General features: G+C 55.9%; 5 protein-coding genes across 5 annotated transcripts; 3 read left to right on the top strand and 2 right to left on the bottom strand.

Annotated features, from left to right (window-relative positions):
* Positions 1 to 1,280: 1,280 nt before the first annotated feature.
* F5144DRAFT_27950 (thioredoxin-like protein) lies at positions 1,281 to 2,559 on the top strand. Its single transcript, XM_066783691.1, has 2 exons — positions 1,281 to 2,276; positions 2,338 to 2,559. The coding sequence occupies exons 1-2, from the start codon at positions 1,581 to 1,583 to the stop codon at positions 2,422 to 2,424; spliced, it is 783 nt and encodes a 260-aa protein (XP_066648241.1). The 5' UTR covers positions 1,281 to 1,580; the 3' UTR covers positions 2,425 to 2,559.
* Positions 2,560 to 3,908: 1,349 nt separating this feature from the next.
* Positions 3,909 to 6,760, top strand: F5144DRAFT_479451 (fungal-specific transcription factor domain-containing protein; the record flags this gene model as incomplete). Its single annotated transcript, XM_066785165.1, has 4 exons — positions 3,909 to 4,030; positions 4,162 to 5,236; positions 5,327 to 6,550; positions 6,617 to 6,760. 4 exons carry the CDS (start codon positions 3,909 to 3,911, stop codon positions 6,758 to 6,760), a joined length of 2,565 nt encoding a protein of 854 aa, XP_066648242.1.
* A 537-nt stretch (positions 6,761 to 7,297) lies between these two features.
* On the top strand, positions 7,298 to 10,024 carry F5144DRAFT_522776 (glycoside hydrolase superfamily). The gene is made up of 12 exons (XM_066786753.1): positions 7,298 to 7,951; positions 8,044 to 8,152; positions 8,225 to 8,314; positions 8,381 to 8,439; positions 8,499 to 8,525; positions 8,585 to 8,608; positions 8,682 to 8,741; positions 8,801 to 8,962; positions 9,020 to 9,182; positions 9,251 to 9,265; positions 9,336 to 9,363; positions 9,423 to 10,024. Exons 1-12 carry the CDS (start codon positions 7,653 to 7,655, stop codon positions 9,905 to 9,907), a joined length of 1,521 nt encoding a protein of 506 aa, XP_066648243.1. The 5' UTR covers positions 7,298 to 7,652; the 3' UTR covers positions 9,908 to 10,024.
* A 376-nt stretch (positions 10,025 to 10,400) lies between these two features.
* On the bottom strand, positions 10,401 to 11,693 carry F5144DRAFT_28048 (uncharacterized protein). Its single transcript, XM_066783698.1, has 2 exons — positions 10,875 to 11,693; positions 10,401 to 10,769 (listed from the first exon to the last, which is right to left on the bottom strand). The coding sequence occupies exons 1-2, from the start codon at positions 11,277 to 11,279 to the stop codon at positions 10,500 to 10,502; spliced, it is 675 nt and encodes a 224-aa protein (XP_066648244.1). The 5' UTR covers positions 11,280 to 11,693; the 3' UTR covers positions 10,401 to 10,499.
* A 673-nt stretch (positions 11,694 to 12,366) lies between these two features.
* F5144DRAFT_28057 (uncharacterized protein) lies at positions 12,367 to 17,023 on the bottom strand. The gene is made up of 2 exons (XM_066783701.1): positions 16,098 to 17,023; positions 12,367 to 16,037 (listed from the first exon to the last, which is right to left on the bottom strand). Exons 1-2 carry the CDS (start codon positions 16,734 to 16,736, stop codon positions 12,510 to 12,512), a joined length of 4,167 nt encoding a protein of 1,388 aa, XP_066648245.1. The 5' UTR covers positions 16,737 to 17,023; the 3' UTR covers positions 12,367 to 12,509.
* Positions 17,024 to 17,401: the final 378 nt, after the last annotated feature.

Raw genomic sequence — 17,401 nt, forward strand, 5'->3', positions numbered from 1 at the left:
AACTAGGTCCGGTAGGCAGTATTATTGTTAAACTCCAAATTGACTAACTGAAACCCCTTGGTTACACCGAACAAACATCATGCCGTATCATCGTTACGTGACCGTTGAGAGGTTGATACACAACTTAAACGACCCCTCACGCATCCACAACCCAAGCAGAGCACACCCCGATTATCCAATTGAACACCTACTGCTGGCAATGATGCCTCTTCGCTGCCAACTTAAAAGCACTCCGTACAGCACTCGCAACATTCCGCGCAACATTCGCAGCCCTCCTCGCAAACGAAACAACAGCACAAGGCCGCCAAGCAACCCTTGAGGCAGCCCCCACCGCCACTCTTTTGCTTACGCGGCTGCTCCTGATATTGCATTTGACCCTGGGGAGGGTAATGGTAGCCTTGCGGGCCCGCGGCTGGTCCGGGATACGCCTAGCGAAATGAGTTGACATCAGCAGATCTGAGGGCAGCAGGCGGCCAACTCGGTTTAAGGGGAGAAACCACTTACAGGTTGAGGATGTTGGGGATACTGCTGCGGATACGGCCCGGGGGCGGGGGCGCCGTAGCCCTGCGGCGGCGGGCTGTTGTAGCCCTGCGGCGGGCCTTGCTGGTAATACTCTTGGGCCGACATTGCCAAGCACAGAGCTCTTGAGAAGATAGATTCGTGCAGTAAGGGTAGGTATGTATGGATGTCGGGTACTACTGTCCTAGTATACGCAGTACGCGGGTGTAGATCGGGGAAACGAGATGATGTCGGGCGCCAAGATCTTGGCTGCGGACAGGTCTGATTTTGGACAGGTCGGGGGAGACAATTGGAGGTGAGCGAAGAAAAAGAAAAAGTGGGCGATCCAGTTGAGTGGCTGAGAAGGGGCCTCCGTTGCCGTTTCTTGTGCAGCTGAAATGCTGTTGATAATTGGTCCGGTCAAATCCGGCTGGGGCTTTTCCACGGCATGTCGCAGCTGAGGAAGAAACGGCCAGCGTCATCGGTATGTGAAGTCCCGACCTGAGTTCCTGGCAAACAATCTCAAACTAAGCCGAATTTGATGATACAGGTAGATAGGTAGTACGAAGGACTGTATAAAGATTCACAAGGTCGGCCAGACTCTCAGTGGACTGGTCTCAAACTGCGCACCCACCTCACCCCCGGTCCCTGGGCAGGGCCCATATCTTTTGCATTTGCTTGTGACACTGGTTGTCGGTTGATTAGTAGGAAAGCTGGATTGCGTCGATGAGGCCGTTGAATGGCGCAACAGGCCTTCGGCCAATCATGGCCCCGAGCCCGGAGCATGCGGGGTCCCGATGGAATGGATCCGTAATCGGGTGGGAGAAAGTAGACGGCGGGGTGCCTGCCAGTGGCGGTTGTCGTTGAAGCTTAAACACCCGAACAAAAATTGTCAAGAAAGGCAGAAGAAGTTGGTCGAGACAAGTCACCGCATCCCACCAAAACCCAACACCTCGATTTTGGGGTTTCACCAGCGCCCACACGAAGTCTCTCAAGCCGAAAACCCGACACGCTTTCGCTGCCGGCCGCTGCCGCTTCCGTTATCCCACTTGAGTCAGCTTATCACTATTTAAGCTCTCGCCATGTCTAATATCGAGGAGATCACCACCGTGGAGGCCTGGGAAAAGCACATATCGTCGTTGCCGCCATCCACGCTCCTAATCGTCTCGTTCCATGCACCATGGGCGGCGCCATGTGCACAGATGGCGACCGTACTCTCGACGCTGGCTAGCGAATACCCCGCCACCGAACCGCGGTCGACTTCATGGGTGAAGATCAACGCCGAGGAATTATCAGACATTAGCGAAGCCTACAACGTGACTGCTGTTCCATTCCTCGTCCTCATCCGGAACGGCGAGGTGCTCGAGACGGTGAGCGGGAGCAGTGCGGTCAAAGTGCGGGAGGCCATCGAAAAGCACGCGAGCAAGGCTGGGGCAGCAACCACTACCAACAATGGTGCCGCGGCGGCACCCGGGCCCGGCGAAGCGGAGGTCGACACGGAAGAAGACCCAGAAAAGAAGAAACAGGAACTCTGGAGACGCCTCGGTGATCTGGTCAAGGCGGCGCCCGTCATGCTCTTCATGAAAGGGACACCGAGCGAGCCCAAATGCGGCTTTTCGCGGCAACTGGTGGGGATCCTGCGCGACAACGCCGTCAAGTACGGCTTCTTTAATATCTTGGCCGACGATGAGGTGCGGCAAGGTTTGAAAGAGTTTGCCGACTGGCCGACCTTCCCGCAGTTGTGGGTGGACGGCGAACTTGTCGGTGGGCTTGATATCGTGCGTTCTTCTCGATTCTACTGCTTGAACCTTGTGCGTACGTGTGCTGACATTCGGGCAGGTCAAGGAGGAACTAGACAGTAACGCGGATTTCCTGAAGCCGTACAGTGTCAAGGCGAATGGCGATGCCTCGGCCGTAGCGGCTTAAAGCATTTTGGTCAAGAAATACCAGCCCAGGCACCCCGCATGCTGCGTGAGGGGAGTGTGCTCTGTGGTTCTGTCTTGCGCGTGCGCCAGGATCACGCTAGGGTACCTCCGCCACGCCTGGACAGCATTGTCCAATCGGGCCTACCAGGCCACTCACACGATTCGCGGTTGAGGAGGATCGATGTTTTCTTGCACTGAGAGGAGAGACTGACAATTGAACCCACGGGTATCCCCGCAGCGGAGCGGAGAGGCGCGGCACACCGTATGACTCATATCACTTTATTGGGATGAGCTTGAGAGAGCTGAATAAGCCAGCATAGTGTTCCCCATGTGCTCCTATGAACTTGTTGGCGAGTTCTTCGAATGTTGCCCGCAGCCAGCATGGAAGCCTCGTGGCACCCATGCTTCCGGCGTTTGTAATCGGTGTATGTATGAAGTACATAGGTACCCAACAACCAGAATACCGAGAATGGCGGATCCTGACCCCATAGGTTGGGCCAACCTCCTTGGTCGAGGTGCACTGACTGGCATGATCGCTTCCGGCTCTCTCGCCCTTTCACTGCCCAAGGACAAAAAGTGTTAAACCACCTAACTATTTGGCACCTCGAAATCTTCCGACAATTCTTTATTTCAAATTTCCGACCTCTAGATTACATAGTATTTTGAACTCGGCTTTTCCCTCGCAAGACGTCAAATGTTATTGAAGCCGCAATAGTAAACTACCTACATAAACGGAGATCTGCCCATCTTCCGCTTGCATCAAAGCCCGGCGGCCAACCTCCAACACCCCCAACGAAGCCCCACCAAGGCCTACGCACGGGGGCGCCCCACCAAGCATCATCTCACCGCGAGCAGGCTTCCATCGCCAACATCATCATTCACGACGTCAAACCTGGTGTTGAGCCATCATCGTCTTTGAGCGATCCTGATCGCAATAGTTTACGTTTTCATATTTCTCGCTTTTTTGGTCGCTAAAATTAGTCGTCCCAATTGCACGCGTCAATTTACCGCTTCTATCCAATACAGCGGTAACCCGAAACGCCCCTTTCAATTCGTACCTCGTTTCGCCTCTATCTGGGCATCTCAAGTGTTCCCAACTTGTCGGAACATTCATCTAGCTCTTGGGCGACTCACGCGGCTCCAGTCACGCCTCGACGATATTGTAGCTCCCAAGTTTATCGCGCTGTGTTCAACTCGCGGTCGGGTTTGAAGGTCTCACTGGCTGTCCTGGTCCCTGCTGCCCGAGCGAGCACAGCGGGACGCTGTGTGTGAATCAACAAGAGTCCGGAATTTGCAGTGTTGGTTTGCAAAGCTTGAGTGGACCCGGGTCGAAACTTGCAAGGGAGGCTTGTTAGAAGGGTGCGCACCAGCTCAGAGGGCTGTACTCGACGAAGACGCCTTGTCTTATCGAGTAAAAACCGTGAGAATCGGTGGTGATCCGATCCGCCAAACTCGCGTTTACGTTCATCTCTTCGCGCGCCCAGCATGACGCCCACACCGCCATCGGCGACCACTTCATCGACCGGTCGGTCGCCTGAACCGCAGTTTCGGGTCGTCCGTAAGAGAAACCGAGTGCCTCTCAGCTGTTACCCGTGTCGGACAAGAAAGTGAGCTGTTTTCATGCATGTTATCTCCCATGCCGTCCGTTGACGTACAGCCAGCTAACGAGTGCTCAGGTTGTAAGTAGTCATGTCGAGGGATGGTGCGGATTCCCTCACGTCACTAACCCGCCTTCTAGAAAATGCGACAGATCTCATCCATGTAGCAACTGCACCAAGCGCGAGGGGACAGGCACGCTCTCCTGCTCGTACGCCGCACCCGTCTCTCGCAGGAAGAACCAGAACCAGGGGGAGCCGACTCCGGACGACATGCAAAACCGTATCGACAGGCTGGAGGGTCTTGTATTATCCTTGATGCACGGCGGGGCCAACATTGATGTGCCCTCATTGCCTGGCGGTTCCTCCATATCGTCTGGCGGTGCTGGTTCCGGTGCCTCGCCTTCTACCGCGGACAGCAGCTCACTACCAGCAAAAAGTAGAGGGCACGACGACGAGGGCGCGATGCAAGATGACGACGAAAGCGACATTGACGACGGGCTCGCCAAGTCCCTTGGAGTCCTGAAAATGGATCCAGTTCGATCAAAGCACGTCTATCTCGGGGAAGAGCATTGGCACACCATCTTGAGCGATATTGCCGAGGTCAAGAACTACTTTGCAAGCCATAAGAAGGAGCTTGAGAACAGCTACGAGAAAATCCGGCTAGCGAAACCCGAGGTCTCCAGCCAGCCGCCGAGTATACTCTCGGGCGTCGCCGCTGCGAGCGAGGTCGAACTTCGGGCAGAGTTGCCGCCCAAGTCGACGGTCCTAGCATTGTGCGGGAGGTACTTCAACTCGATGGATAACGCCGCCAACATCCTGCACGCCCCGTCGTTTCAGCAGCAGCTTCGAGACCACTGGCAAGACCCGTCCAAGACGCCCATCATGTGGCTAGCCTTGTTGTATGCAGTCATGTGCCTAGCCTTAATGAGCTACCACAAGGTTGGGGACGAACCGGCCGAGTTGAAGGGCAGGGTGCTTGAGTTGGCGCACGAGTACCGGTTGAGAACGGTACAGTGCTTGAATGTCGGCGACTTCACAAGGCCGGCGCAATACACCGTCGAGGCCATGATGCTCTACACCTTCTGCGAGTACTCGACTCGCTTCGATGCCGACTTGGGCATATGGATCATTGTATCCATGGTAGTGAGGGTTGCTATGAGGATGGGCTATCACCGAGACGGCAAGTCGTTTCCCAACCTCACCCCCTTTGAGGCGGTATGTTGCCCCCCTTTCTGTTGCCCCCTCCTTCCATATGTCCCTTTGTACGAGCATTGTTTCTCACTGCTGACGCCATTTGGATTTTAGGAAATGAGACGTAGGACCTGGTCCTTCGTGAGGATGATGGACATCTTCTATTCGCACCATCTATCGTTGCCGAGCATGATCTCGGAACACGACTGCGACACCGAGTTGCCCCACAACATCTACGACGAGGAATTCGGCCCAGACACGAAAGTATTACCGGCCTCCAGACCTACCTCCGAACCGACACCAATCAGTTACATGGTGTCCAAAGTCAAGCTGTGTTTCCACCTCGGCATCATCCTGCAGGCCACAAGCAGGGTAAAGGACCAGGTACACTACGACGATATCCTCCGGTTTGATGCCAAGTTGCAAGACATCCGGGCTGAGCTCCCGCCTCACTTGAGGATGCAGCCGCTCGACAGCTCAACTCCACTGACGTCGGTCATGGCCCGCTTCCACCTGGATGTTCTCTACCTCAAGATTATCTGTGTGCTGCACAGGAAATACATACCACGAGCGAGAAACAACCCCAGGTATGCCCACTCACGGCGCAGTGCAATCGAGGCGTCGCTGGCAACGCTACGGCATCTGGCGACTCTGCATCGGGAGTCGCAGCCTGGCGGGCTCTTGTATTCTATCAAGTGGTTCTTCAATTCGGTCACGACCAAGGACTTCCTCCTTCCTGCCATGCTGGTCGTTTCGGACTTGCATTTCGATAACGCGTGTCAGCAGACGTCGGGCCAGCCTGACGCCCAGAGCTCAAACTTCTGGACAAGAGAACAGCGCCAGGAGATGATCAACAGCCTGGAGCTGACAAGGGACATATGGAAGGGGTTGGCCGACGTTTCGATTGAGGCGCTCAAGGCCTCCAATGTCCTGGAGATCATGCTGATCAAGATCAAGAGCCTCGGGGGGGCGGACGGACCGTCGCGTGCTTCGGGACCTCGTGGGTCCGGGGACTCGACAAATTCGCAGCCAGGGCAGCCAGGGCAACCGGGGCACTCAGGGGCTATGGGGCGAGACATGCATTCAGGTGCGGCGGTGTCGGGGCCCTCCACGGCTTACAATGGGGCCCAGCCCTCCATGAGCTCGAATGGTTATGGGGGCCTCAATATGGGGATGGACGTAGGAATTACAGGCACGAATTCCGGGGGGATGGGGAGTGCCACAGCACCGAATTTTGCCAACCCCATGTTGGGTTTCGACAGCGTACAGTCCCCGCTGACCATGTTCGATAACATGGCGAGCAGTACCCTGGACTTTCCAGACAACAGTTTCGACTGGGTGAGTGCCCTTATATCTTAACAACTCATTCTCGTTCCCCGCCCCCTGCTGACCACCTGCATCCAGGAATCGTTTGAAAACTTTACGCACACTGCGAACTGGGGAGGCGAGTCTCTACAGTTCTTTCCTGGCAACCCGGACCAGCAACAACAGACGTCGCAAGATGGGAGTCAGTTTCCCTATAACCTGGATTTAGCGGGACCAAGTTGAAAACGTGAAGTCAAGATTGGGCGGAGACCTAGTGCTATAAATGGGGCCTTGATATCGGGTCAAAGGGAAGGGTAGAGAGAGAGGCCGGAAAGGGCCCGGGTACCCTCCACTTCGGGGTGGTGTATGTATGTTGGGTTCGTTTCCGGCGTGTATATCAGAATACCAAACACAACCCCTTCTCACTCATTGCGGAAGCGGCTATTCAGTCAACTGCGTAGCGCCCGCCTTAGGGCAACAGTTTTCCGCGCCAAGTCAATATGATATGTTTGGTACGCGCCCTAGAAGATTCACCTCCTATGGCGGCTGCCCTGAAGATCTTCGCGGGTGCATTCGGCCCTTTTGTACATAGCACCGAGTTGCGGTCCTGCGGGGCCCCGGACGGCACTGGGGCTGCCCGGGATCTCCGAGGATTGCGGGGAGCGGCTGTGATCGCCGGGCGTGGTACACGGAGTCGCATTGCCTGTTTCGGAAGTCTTCCGTAGGGAATAAACTGTTGTATTCGTAACACCGGCCCTTGTTCGCTCGCTAACTCCTAGCATGTGAAAAGCACCAAGGTTGTATCTGGACGGCCCGACTCGGGTTAGAAAACTGCGGCACCGTTGTCAATCTTGCCTTGTTTGTTGTGTACAGCCATGGCGGGTGCCTTGATACATGTAGGTTGGGTGGGGGTTTAGAAGCTGTAGGACCTCGTTGCGATCTATAGCTATTGCTATGGGGCACCGCACGATGATGATGTTCGCTATATGAAGCGCCATTCATCATCTGGTACCAGGCTTGGTCCTCTTAAGCAAGCAAGCCATCATCTTCCCATTACTTTCTACCCCTCCTGTTACTTCCTACCCTTCGCATTACCTTCCACCCTTCCCTAACCATCACCACCACCACCACCACAATGCGCCACCTCCTTGCAACCACCGTCGCCCTCTGGGCCACGCACCTCCTCCCCATCACAACCGCCCTCCCCGCCACATCCTGGCGGTCCCAATCCATCTACCAGGTCGTCACAGACCGCTTCGCCCGCACCGACCTCTCGACGACAGCGCCCTGCGACCCGGCCGCCCAGGTCTACTGCGGCGGCACCTGGCGCGGCCTGATCGCCAAGCTGGACTATATCCGGGGGATGGGGTTCACGGCGGTGTGGATCTCGCCGGTGGTGGCGCAGATTGAGGTTGAGGGGGGGTTGGCGGATGGGTGAGTTTGTCTGTTTCTGTTGTTGGTTGGGTGGTTGGTGCTTTCATGAGAGGGGAGTTCTTTCGCGCTGACCTGGCTGGTGGGGGTTGTAGCTCGTCGTATCATGGGTATTGGGCAAAGGATATCTGGGCGCTGAACGCGGCGTTTGGGGATGAGGAGGATTTGGTGGAGCTGTCGGTTGAGTTGCATGCGAGGGACATGGTGAGTGAGCCCGGATATTCATACCCATGGAGTCTACCGCTGGTGTGTTGCTGATGTGTGTGATGTTGCCAGTATCTTATGGTTGATATCGTTACCAACCATATGGCGTACGTGGGCTGTCGCTCGTGTGTCGACTACGGGCAGTTCAACCCCTTTTCGTCGGTATGTTTGATCTGCCATAACGTTGAGAGTGGGCATGAGTCGTTGGCTGATAGGTGACAACCGCAGGCCTCGTATTACCACTCTCCCTGTTCTATTGACTACGACAGTCAAACATCGGTCGAGGTGTGCGTACTTCCTGCTTGGAAATGCGGATGGTATTTTGGTATGACTGACACTAGTTTAGGTGTTGGCAAGGGAGTGACGTTGTTAGGTAGGTTCTGCTAGCCCCATACATCTCTCATCCGTGTGTCCAAACTAACTCGAGCTTAGCCTCCCAGATCTACGCACTGAAGAGTAAATACTCCCCTAGTCAACGCCTAGCCAACGCCGTATCCTAGTCTGCTGGTAACTGACACCATTCTTATAGCGAAGCTGTGCGAAGCGTCTGGAACGAGTGGGTGACGGAGATGGTCTCCAAATACTCCATGTAAGTCAACATGCTTTCTGGTAAGATACCCTCTTGTGTCTCACATCTTCGGCGAACAGCGACGGCCTGCGAGTTGACAGTGCAAAACACGTCGAGACGTCCTTCTGGTCGGGCTTCTCGGACGCAGCGGGTGTGTATCTCCTCGGCGAAGTCTTCCAGGGGGACCCGCTGTACGTGGCCCCTTACCAGCAGTATTTCGATGGAGTGACAGATTATCCCAGGTGAGGGAGGAGTCCCCTTCCGTATTGTTCTTGTACGAATCTAACTTTCTTGGCTAGCTACTACTGGATACTTAATGCATTCAAGTCATCCGACGGCAGTATCAGCGAGCTGGTCTCTGGCCTCAACACGCTGAGTGGTGTGGCTCAGGATCCCAGCTTGTATGGCTCCTTTTTGGAAAACCACGACATCGAGCGGTTCCCTTCTTTTACGGAGGACAAGGTAAGACTTGCGCCGGGGTCCCTTTAAAACTCCGTACTCGGCAATGCTAACCGGTACCTTTTGCACAGGCACTGGTGAAGAATGTGAGTATATTTACAAACTGGCCATTTCTCTTTCAAATTCTGACGTAGAGGGCATTACCTTTTGGTATAGGCGATCGCGTTTACGATGCTCAAGGATGGTAAGGCGCTTGTCACTACCGCCCCCACTAGACACAGCCTTCTAACCGTCCATGGAAAGGTATCCCGATCATATATCAGGGCCAAGAGCAACACTACTCCGGCTCAGGCACCCCTCACAATCGTGAGGCACTCTGGTCCTCCGGCTACTCAGAGACCTCGGAGTTGTACGCCTGGATCGCCAAGCTCAACCAGATCCGGAGCCAAGCCATATCCCAAGACGACGGCTACCTCTCCTACAAGAGCAACCCCATTTACTCGGATAGCCACACCATCGCCATGCGCAAGGGGCAGCCCGGCGCGCAGGTCGTGGGCATCTTCACTAATGTCGGGGCCTCCTCGTCTGCCGAGGCCACCCTTCCCTCGTCGGCGACGGGCTTCGAGGCCGGCCAGGCCTTGGTTGACGTTATGGGCTGCACCGAACACACCACGGACTCGGAGGGTGGTATCACCGTCACACTCGCGGGAGGGCTCCCCGTCGTGCTGTATCCCAAATCCGGACTCTCTGGAAGCGGTGTCTGCGATAACTCGACACGGTCACTGTGATGATGATGGGCAGGGTGTGAGTGACCTTAACATTCTTGCCATTTTTGAGCTATCTGTAAGTGATATGGGGTCACACGGCAAGATCGGCAATGCTTCTTTCTGTATTCTAGAACCGGAGTGACGGCGACGCCGTGCAACCTAGCTCCCTGGTTACCTAGGGAGGCAGGGAGACTCATCAGGGGCAGATCCGGGATGCTGACAGGGGTTGAGTCCGAGCCGCGCTTATCCTACCCCTTACTCGGCTTTAACGGCGGACATCACTCGGTGGCAAATTCAAGGAAGGGGAGTGGATTGTTGCATGGAACTGCTTGGTTGTAACGAGTAAGGCAGACCGGCATTTCATTCATCACATATTGTCTATTTTGGAATGGGCAAGAAATGGAATACATCCCTGAACCGGGAAGGATCGAGAAGAACCACAAGAACGCCCTATCATGCATGAAGATCTAGAACGGGGAAAAGAAAACGAAAGAATCGAAAGAGAAGCCCTCTCTACCATGCAAAGGATCCCAAACCCAACCTAACAACCCAACCCAACCCAACCTAACCCACCAAACCCATCATAAACCCAACCCAATCCCCAACCCAACACTCACAGCCCAAACGCGCTCTTCGCCGCCGTCCAATACTTCATGCGATCCGGCAGCGAGCCATCGACGCCAATGCACTGGTTGTAGGCGGTCCAGCCGGCGTCGGTGCCGGCCTTGAGCGTGTCGCGCACGTCGGCGCACTTGGTCTTGAGGAACCAGGCGGCCGAGCCAAAGTTGTGCTCGTCGGGCATCACCATGGCCAGGATCTCGTCGGGCGACTTGCCGGCCACCTTGTCCGCGCCGAAGAGCTCCGAGGCGTATTCTTTGTTGAACTGTGGGGGGTGGATGTTAGTTGCTTGGTTACTGCTTTCGTAAGGGGAGATAGGAGGGGTGGGAAGGGGGGTGTAAGAAAAAAAAAAAAAAAAAAAAAGACTCACATCCGCCATCTGCATATTCGCCGTTCCCTGGCCCGGCCTTCCCGGGCTCACATTATGCTTGAACCGCATATCGACACTCTCCAAGCCCATCAACGCCACCGTAGCCGCACACTCGCCATCACTGAGATCGGCGCAGGCCTTGGAGATGAAGGGGGCGGCCTGCTCGGCGGTGCGGCACTCGTCGGGGAAGTCGGCGCCGTCGCACGAGCTCGCCTGCGGCATCACGGCCGCGATCGCCTTGGCCATGTCCACCTTGGATCCGCCACCGCCACCGCTGCCGCCGCTGCCGGGGGTTGGGTTGGCGCCGGGGGCGGCTGCCGTGGCTGTGGCGGCTTGTCGGTGGGCGAGGGGGCAGGCGGCCGCGAGGGTGCTGAGGAGCAGGGCGGAGAAGTATTGGGAACGCATGGTGGGTGGTGTGGTGTTGTTGTTTTGGTGGGAGAGTGTTGTTTCTAGTGAGGGAGATCGCCAAAGGTCAACTTGGCTTATGAATGATAGCTATGAATGAATGGCTGGAGCGAGTGTGCTGGGTCAACCAAGCAACAACACAGCAACTTATAAGTGACCGCGTCCAAAGGAAGAAGAAGAGTACAAAGAATGGAACAATGTGTGTGGCATTAAAACCAACGGTCATACGGACGACTTGGCCGTCTAATATACACCAACGCAACCGCTGCCCACAAACAAGCCGAACCCCTGACCTGAGAGACAATGGCTCCATTCACGGCCGTCCGCCTCGTCTCTCACAGCGTCCAAACCCACTTGGCCAGTTTTGAAGCAATGTGATGCCAAGGCCTGGATTGGCTCAGGGTCCTTTACGAGATGGATTGGGGTCCCTCAGCTTACGATTTGACCCCTGAGTCCGATGTTTCAGGAACAGGCAGCAGCTGATTGGCCGCCCCTGTTTCTCGCAGTGGTTGCGTCTGGGGAGCTGGCCAGTGGGCGGGTTGGGATGACGGCCCACACGGTCACTTTGCGAAGGCCGCCCTTTTCTCTGCCTGCATTTGCACCAAGGAAAGGGGAGGATCGTCACATCCTTGCGCCAAGCTTGTCACAAAATCTGGCCTCTGGGGAGGACGCCAGGCCCCCATCTCATTAATCCATCTTTCGTGCCGTTTTCCGCGGGGAAAACCCCAAAAGTTCCGGGGAACCCCGGAAGTGGAACGGCGCCGAGAGCCAAGAATGCTTATTCGAACCTCGACGGGTTTGTTTTGAGATGATGGAAACAAGTTGCCCAAGATGAGGCACAGCAAACAAAGTAACTGGTGTACCTATGTACATACACACACTACCCAACCAGACATGGCTGGCTCGCGCTGCACTGTGTAAACGCTGAAAACACACCCTAGTCATGCACAACCCATGGAAAGCATTGCTGCGAGTGGATTTGTGGCCAACAGATAACTATACATACGCGCCGATAATCTTCCAATAAACAACTGACTGCATTCGCCCCTGGAACAACGAGAAGGCGAGAAAGTTGCCATCTAGTCCGCTTAATGTTCGTTTTTCAAAGAGTTGCTATAAAAGACTGGCACAAACTGCCCTCTTTGGTGGTGGTGGTTTGTGGTGGTGAGGATGTTTTGCGGTCGGGCTTTTTTTCCCGTCGCCCACTTGCCATCGTACTGAGACACATTGTCAAGCAGCCGGAAACCGGGGGTCATACTCCTCAAAGTAGGCCGGGTCAGCCCGCCGGTTAACTGGCCGGTTGTCTGGAGCCGCGGTGGCGCGGTACCCTTCTGGGACCAAACTTGGCCGGGGGGCCTGGGTGTGTGTAACGTAGGGGCCGGCATTGTGCGGGGCTGCCGGCTCATCGTATAAGTACCGCGGGCCTGGCACGCGCCGTGCTGGCCGACGGATATAGTATTCCCCGTGCTCGTCGATGACGTGTACTATCTCGTATGCTTCGACCGGCGGTCGTGGAGCCATGTACCCATCATCACGGTACCTGCGGTGGTCTGTTTCTGGAAACGGTGCCCCGTGGATGGTGTCTTCCGCCCGAGAAGCCGGTGGGCCGAACCGTTCTCTCTGGGTGTGGCGTGGCAATGGCTCTGGGTAACCGGCCTGTTTCCGCTGGGGGCCATAGGTGTCCTGTACACTCTCCACTGTCGCCGGCCTGGAGTAATAAACAGGGTCGGCTTGCCGCTCACCTGGGCTCCTCCTTCCGCTGGCTGCGAGGAACCGCGCTCGAGCCTCCCTACCACCATGCTGGTCTTGCCCTCCTTGGTGAGTCTGGAATTTTGGGGGCATTTCCGGGTACGATGCAGAATTCGGTGCCGCTTGCTGGTCTTGGAACTGGGGCAACGGCGTCTGATCGACGTACGACTCCTCGGCTGCCATGGCGCCTGATTCTCGCTCTTTCTCCGTTGACGGGGCCAAGTAGCTCCTCTCAAGCTGGTGTGACGCTCGAGCACCCGATTGTGTTAGGGACTGATCCTGAGTGGCAGCTCTCACCGTAGCGCGCACATTTGCCTCCTTTCTCGCTCCTTCCTCTCCATGAACGTCTTTGCCCTCGTGGGCCCCTTGCCCCTCTCGGGCCTTTTGCTGCTCGCGAGCTTTGTTCTCTTTCGCTTTCGATGCGGCAAGTTTTTTCTCCTGGCGCGCAAGCATTTTCTTCTCCCCGAGCCTTTTTTTCTTGCTCAGCCCCTTTTTCGCGCTCTGATTCTTGCTGAAACTCTTTCCGGATTTGTTCCCCAGCGCCCGCTCGTCAGAGTCATGCCTGTCTTGAGAATGTCTGTCTCGATTTCCGCCAGCCGCCTCTTCGCCGTCATGCGATTCACTTTCCCCGCCGTTAAGCTGTGATCTATGGGACGGCGAGTGCCGGCCACCATCGATGTGCATCACTGGACGCTCGTTTTCCGGTTTCGGAACGGTGCTGTGGGTTGACGCTCCCGAGGCATGGTAGCCGACAAGGTGGGCACCGGAATGATTCGAGTAGTTGCTGGCTACCAGAGGCCCTTCCCGAGCATCCGCTGTACTAGTGGGGCACGGCTCACTGGAAATCTGACCGTCTTGGCTGCTAAATACAGCTGGGAATGCGGCTGAGAGCAGGGCTTTCTGAGGCTCGTTGGCCGACGAAGCGATGCTTGGGAGAATGGCAAGATCGGGAATCAAAACCATGTCGATCACCCAGTCCAACGGCGCGGCGGCCGTTTGCAACCTCTGTATCGGTTCGATGTGCTTGGACTGGAAGTGGTTCGCGAGTTGTGGCAGCGAGAAGTCCTTCCTATCTTGCTCTACCGAATCTGCGTTGCCGAGTCTCAAGTGGCAGGCCTTGCAAACGAGCCCGTTGACGTTGCGGACGGGGCGCATCTCTTTGTTGTGGGATAAGCCGTCGATGAACATTGCTAGCGGCGGCGTGTCATAAAACCGATACCGGAACCTCTTGACTAGATGGTGGATTGTCACGAAGACCTTTACGTTGCCGGGGAGATTTCGGATATCACCCAGAACTCGCCACACCTCGCGGGAGTTACGGGCAATGTCGTCCACCTGGATCTGACCGAGACTCGGGTAAGTCGATAACTGGGCTGGGATATGTTGACCACCAACGCTATTCGCCTGATACGACCCATAATGATAATCGTAGTGTATGCTACCAGAAGGCGCATGGCTTAGCGATAGTTCAACGGCCGGGGCTGTATAGGGGAAACCAGCGGCCTGATAAGCGGGATAAGCGGTAGATGGAGTCACATAAGACGGCTGTTGCTCATAGCTCGTCGCCGGCACAAATGGAGCAGTAGCAGCGGGTTGCGGTTGGTAAGGTTGCGGCGGCGGTTGCGGTTGCGGATAGTGGCCACTGTACGTTGGCGGAGTGTATCCGTATGGATAACTAGGGCCCGGGGGCGCGGGCGCAGTTCCTGGTACGGGATAGGCGTGATTGGGAGGGAAATGTGCACCTCCATTGACGGCAAAGCCACCCGGAGCGCGAGGGTGGAGGGAGCCTTTCCCAGATCGGGCTGTTGCGCTAAAAGGCGGGTGTTCTGGCCATTCGGCTCTCCAGTGAACAACAATGCTCCCCAGGCTGAGGGCGTTCGTATGTTTGGCCGCGTAATGTTGGATGACACCCTCGAAGCCAAACGCCTTGTAGTTTCCCTCGCATCCGTTGCAGTAAAAGAGCTCCTTGCGCAACGGCTCGGTGTAGGGCTTGAACTTGCCGTCAAAGATCCACTTCATGTTTTCCAAAGTCAGTTTCTGGGTGAAAGGCCCCTCAGGGGGGTCCAGGGGCAGTGATTTGCCAGCCGCCTTCGCAGCGGCGGCATCCTTGGCGACTTCGGCGTAGAACCTCGTCCGAACGTAGATGAGCGAGTCAACTGCAAATCGTGAGCAACTCTCTCTCGTGATTTTCTCGCCTTCGTCCCAACTGTCCCGGATGACTTCGTCTGCATAGCCGGCTATCTTCGCGCGCAAGGGAGCCTGTATCACCTCCCACTGCTTGTCAATGCGATCACGAGCCTCTTTATTCGTGGCCAGAGTGGTGGTCTCGAGATGTGATTGTTCCTCGAACTCTTGTTTGCAGGTAGGCTCGGTTTTGTGCTCACTCCGCAGCATCTTTTCCGCGTCAGCTCGCTGGGCTAACAACCGCGGTTTGAGTCGCTCCCAAGCCCCATCATCCAGTTCGGCAACGATTTGCGTGGCCGCTTGAAAAGCAAGGATGTGGCCAAGGACCTCAGCAGTCAGCGGTGGATTCAACAACAAAGCCCGCCGTTCAATCTCTGCCTTTCTAGCTGCCTTTAGCTCCGCAGCCTGTTCGGCAGTTCGTTCCTGACGTCCCAGGGAAGACATCGTGGTAGGGATTGGGTTTGTCGACGACTTTTGCGTCTTATATCCCGGATAGAGCAGAGAACACATCTTGGCGAGACCACCAGATGATTCCCATTTCTCCCATTTTGATGCATCCTGTTGGAGGTCGGTGCCTCGACCAGGAAGGCCCTTGAGCCATTCGTTCACGGTTCCTTGGCCCATATGTTTGACTTGGAGAAATTCCGCCTGGAGAGCTTGAACGTCTGACTTGGAGAAAAGTTTGGTAACCTCTAGATTCGCGGGTATCTGGTTCGCCTCGAGCATAGTGGCCGTGAAAACATCGCAATCTTGGGTGAAGAAGACGAAGGGAAGTGCGGGGATGATAGCGGACGGTATGGACGGCGATATTTGCAGATCGAGCTCCTACCCACAAGGTCAGTTAGACAACCCATCACTTCGTCGCCGTTCGAGCAATTCACAAACCTTGTCAGAAGCCTTCAGAAGACAAGCCGAGCACATGCGGGTGCCAAAAGCCCATATGACCGCCACACCCTCGGTGCCCGGGCCAGGGTGTAGGAGGTTGCGAGAAGTCTGACCCCGAGCGTGGACCTTGCCGCAGGCTTGACACCTAGGGGAGCAGGCAAGTCGCCACATATCAAGCTCAGAACTTGACCGTAGCGGGGCAGGCATCTGAGGCCAAAAGCGCCGCCGTGAAGCTTGCCATATGGCATTGGGTTCCATAAGCTTGAGTACACCCTGTGTCACAAAGGAAGGGTTTGCCCGAACCGGCAACGCAGGATCAAGATAGGCGTTGAACCGCCTATTAACGGACAGCAAACTGCCTAACGACTTGGGCGGGCAGTAGGTGAGAATACAGTGCCATATTTCCTGGGGTAAAAGAGACCGGTCTTGGCCCGGGAGAGTACCTGGTGGCGAGGCTGACATGGTGCCCTGCTCTGCGTGGCCCGCCGGCAGCTTGATTTTCTTGGGCCCATGACCTAGCCCACGGCCGGTCGCCTCGGCGAGGCCAGACTCAGCGCCATCGCCAGGCGACTTGCGCTTTTTCCCAATGGCAATTGGGCCGTCCCTTGCGCTGGGTTCGTCGTAGTATTCATTATCCATCGTGTCCCAGTTGCCAAGGGCCACCAAGGTTATCTCCGAGCTGACACGACCGCCGCCTTCTACCAGACTCCTCGCGAGAAGGGGCGCTAGTGTCTGGCTATTATCCGCGCCGCTGGCATGCGCGTCTTGGGACACGAAGCGAAACGGCAAGGCCAAGGTATGAAAGAACAGGAGAAAGTACGAAGGAGGCCACCATACGTTGGATAGGACAGTGGTTGTGTGACAGGAATGAAGCGGAGATAACACTTGTCAAAGAAAGAGAAGTATGAATGAGTGGACAACGGCCAGGGATGTGACCGTTGTCTCCGAGGAGCTCCTTTTTGTGGCTGCGGGAGCCAATGTGAACTTGGCCGGCGGGCAGCTAGGCCAAACGCCAATACGGGAGGAGAAATCCTATTAGGCTTGCTGTATTGATGTGGTGATGGAACATCCCCGGCGCGCCGCTGGCTGGATAAAAAACCGAGAAAGGGTTGCGAGGATTCTGCAAATCGCGGGTGAAAATGAACACAGAACGAGTCGATGACGAGTCGATGATGGTTCGGTAAAAAGCACCCTGGTGTGGACCGTCAATCAATCAATCGCGCACACCAAACGGACCTGAGTGCGATTGTGCAGAATTTATGGCGAAGGGCCTGGGCGCGTCATGAAGAAAGAGCAAACCAAGG

The sequence above is a fragment of the Chaetomium tenue genome (assembly GCF_020726465.1).
Source record: "Chaetomium tenue strain MPI-SDFR-AT-0079 chromosome Unknown F5144scaffold_1, whole genome shotgun sequence".
Classification (NCBI taxonomy): domain Eukaryota; kingdom Fungi; phylum Ascomycota; class Sordariomycetes; order Sordariales; family Chaetomiaceae; genus Chaetomium; species Chaetomium tenue.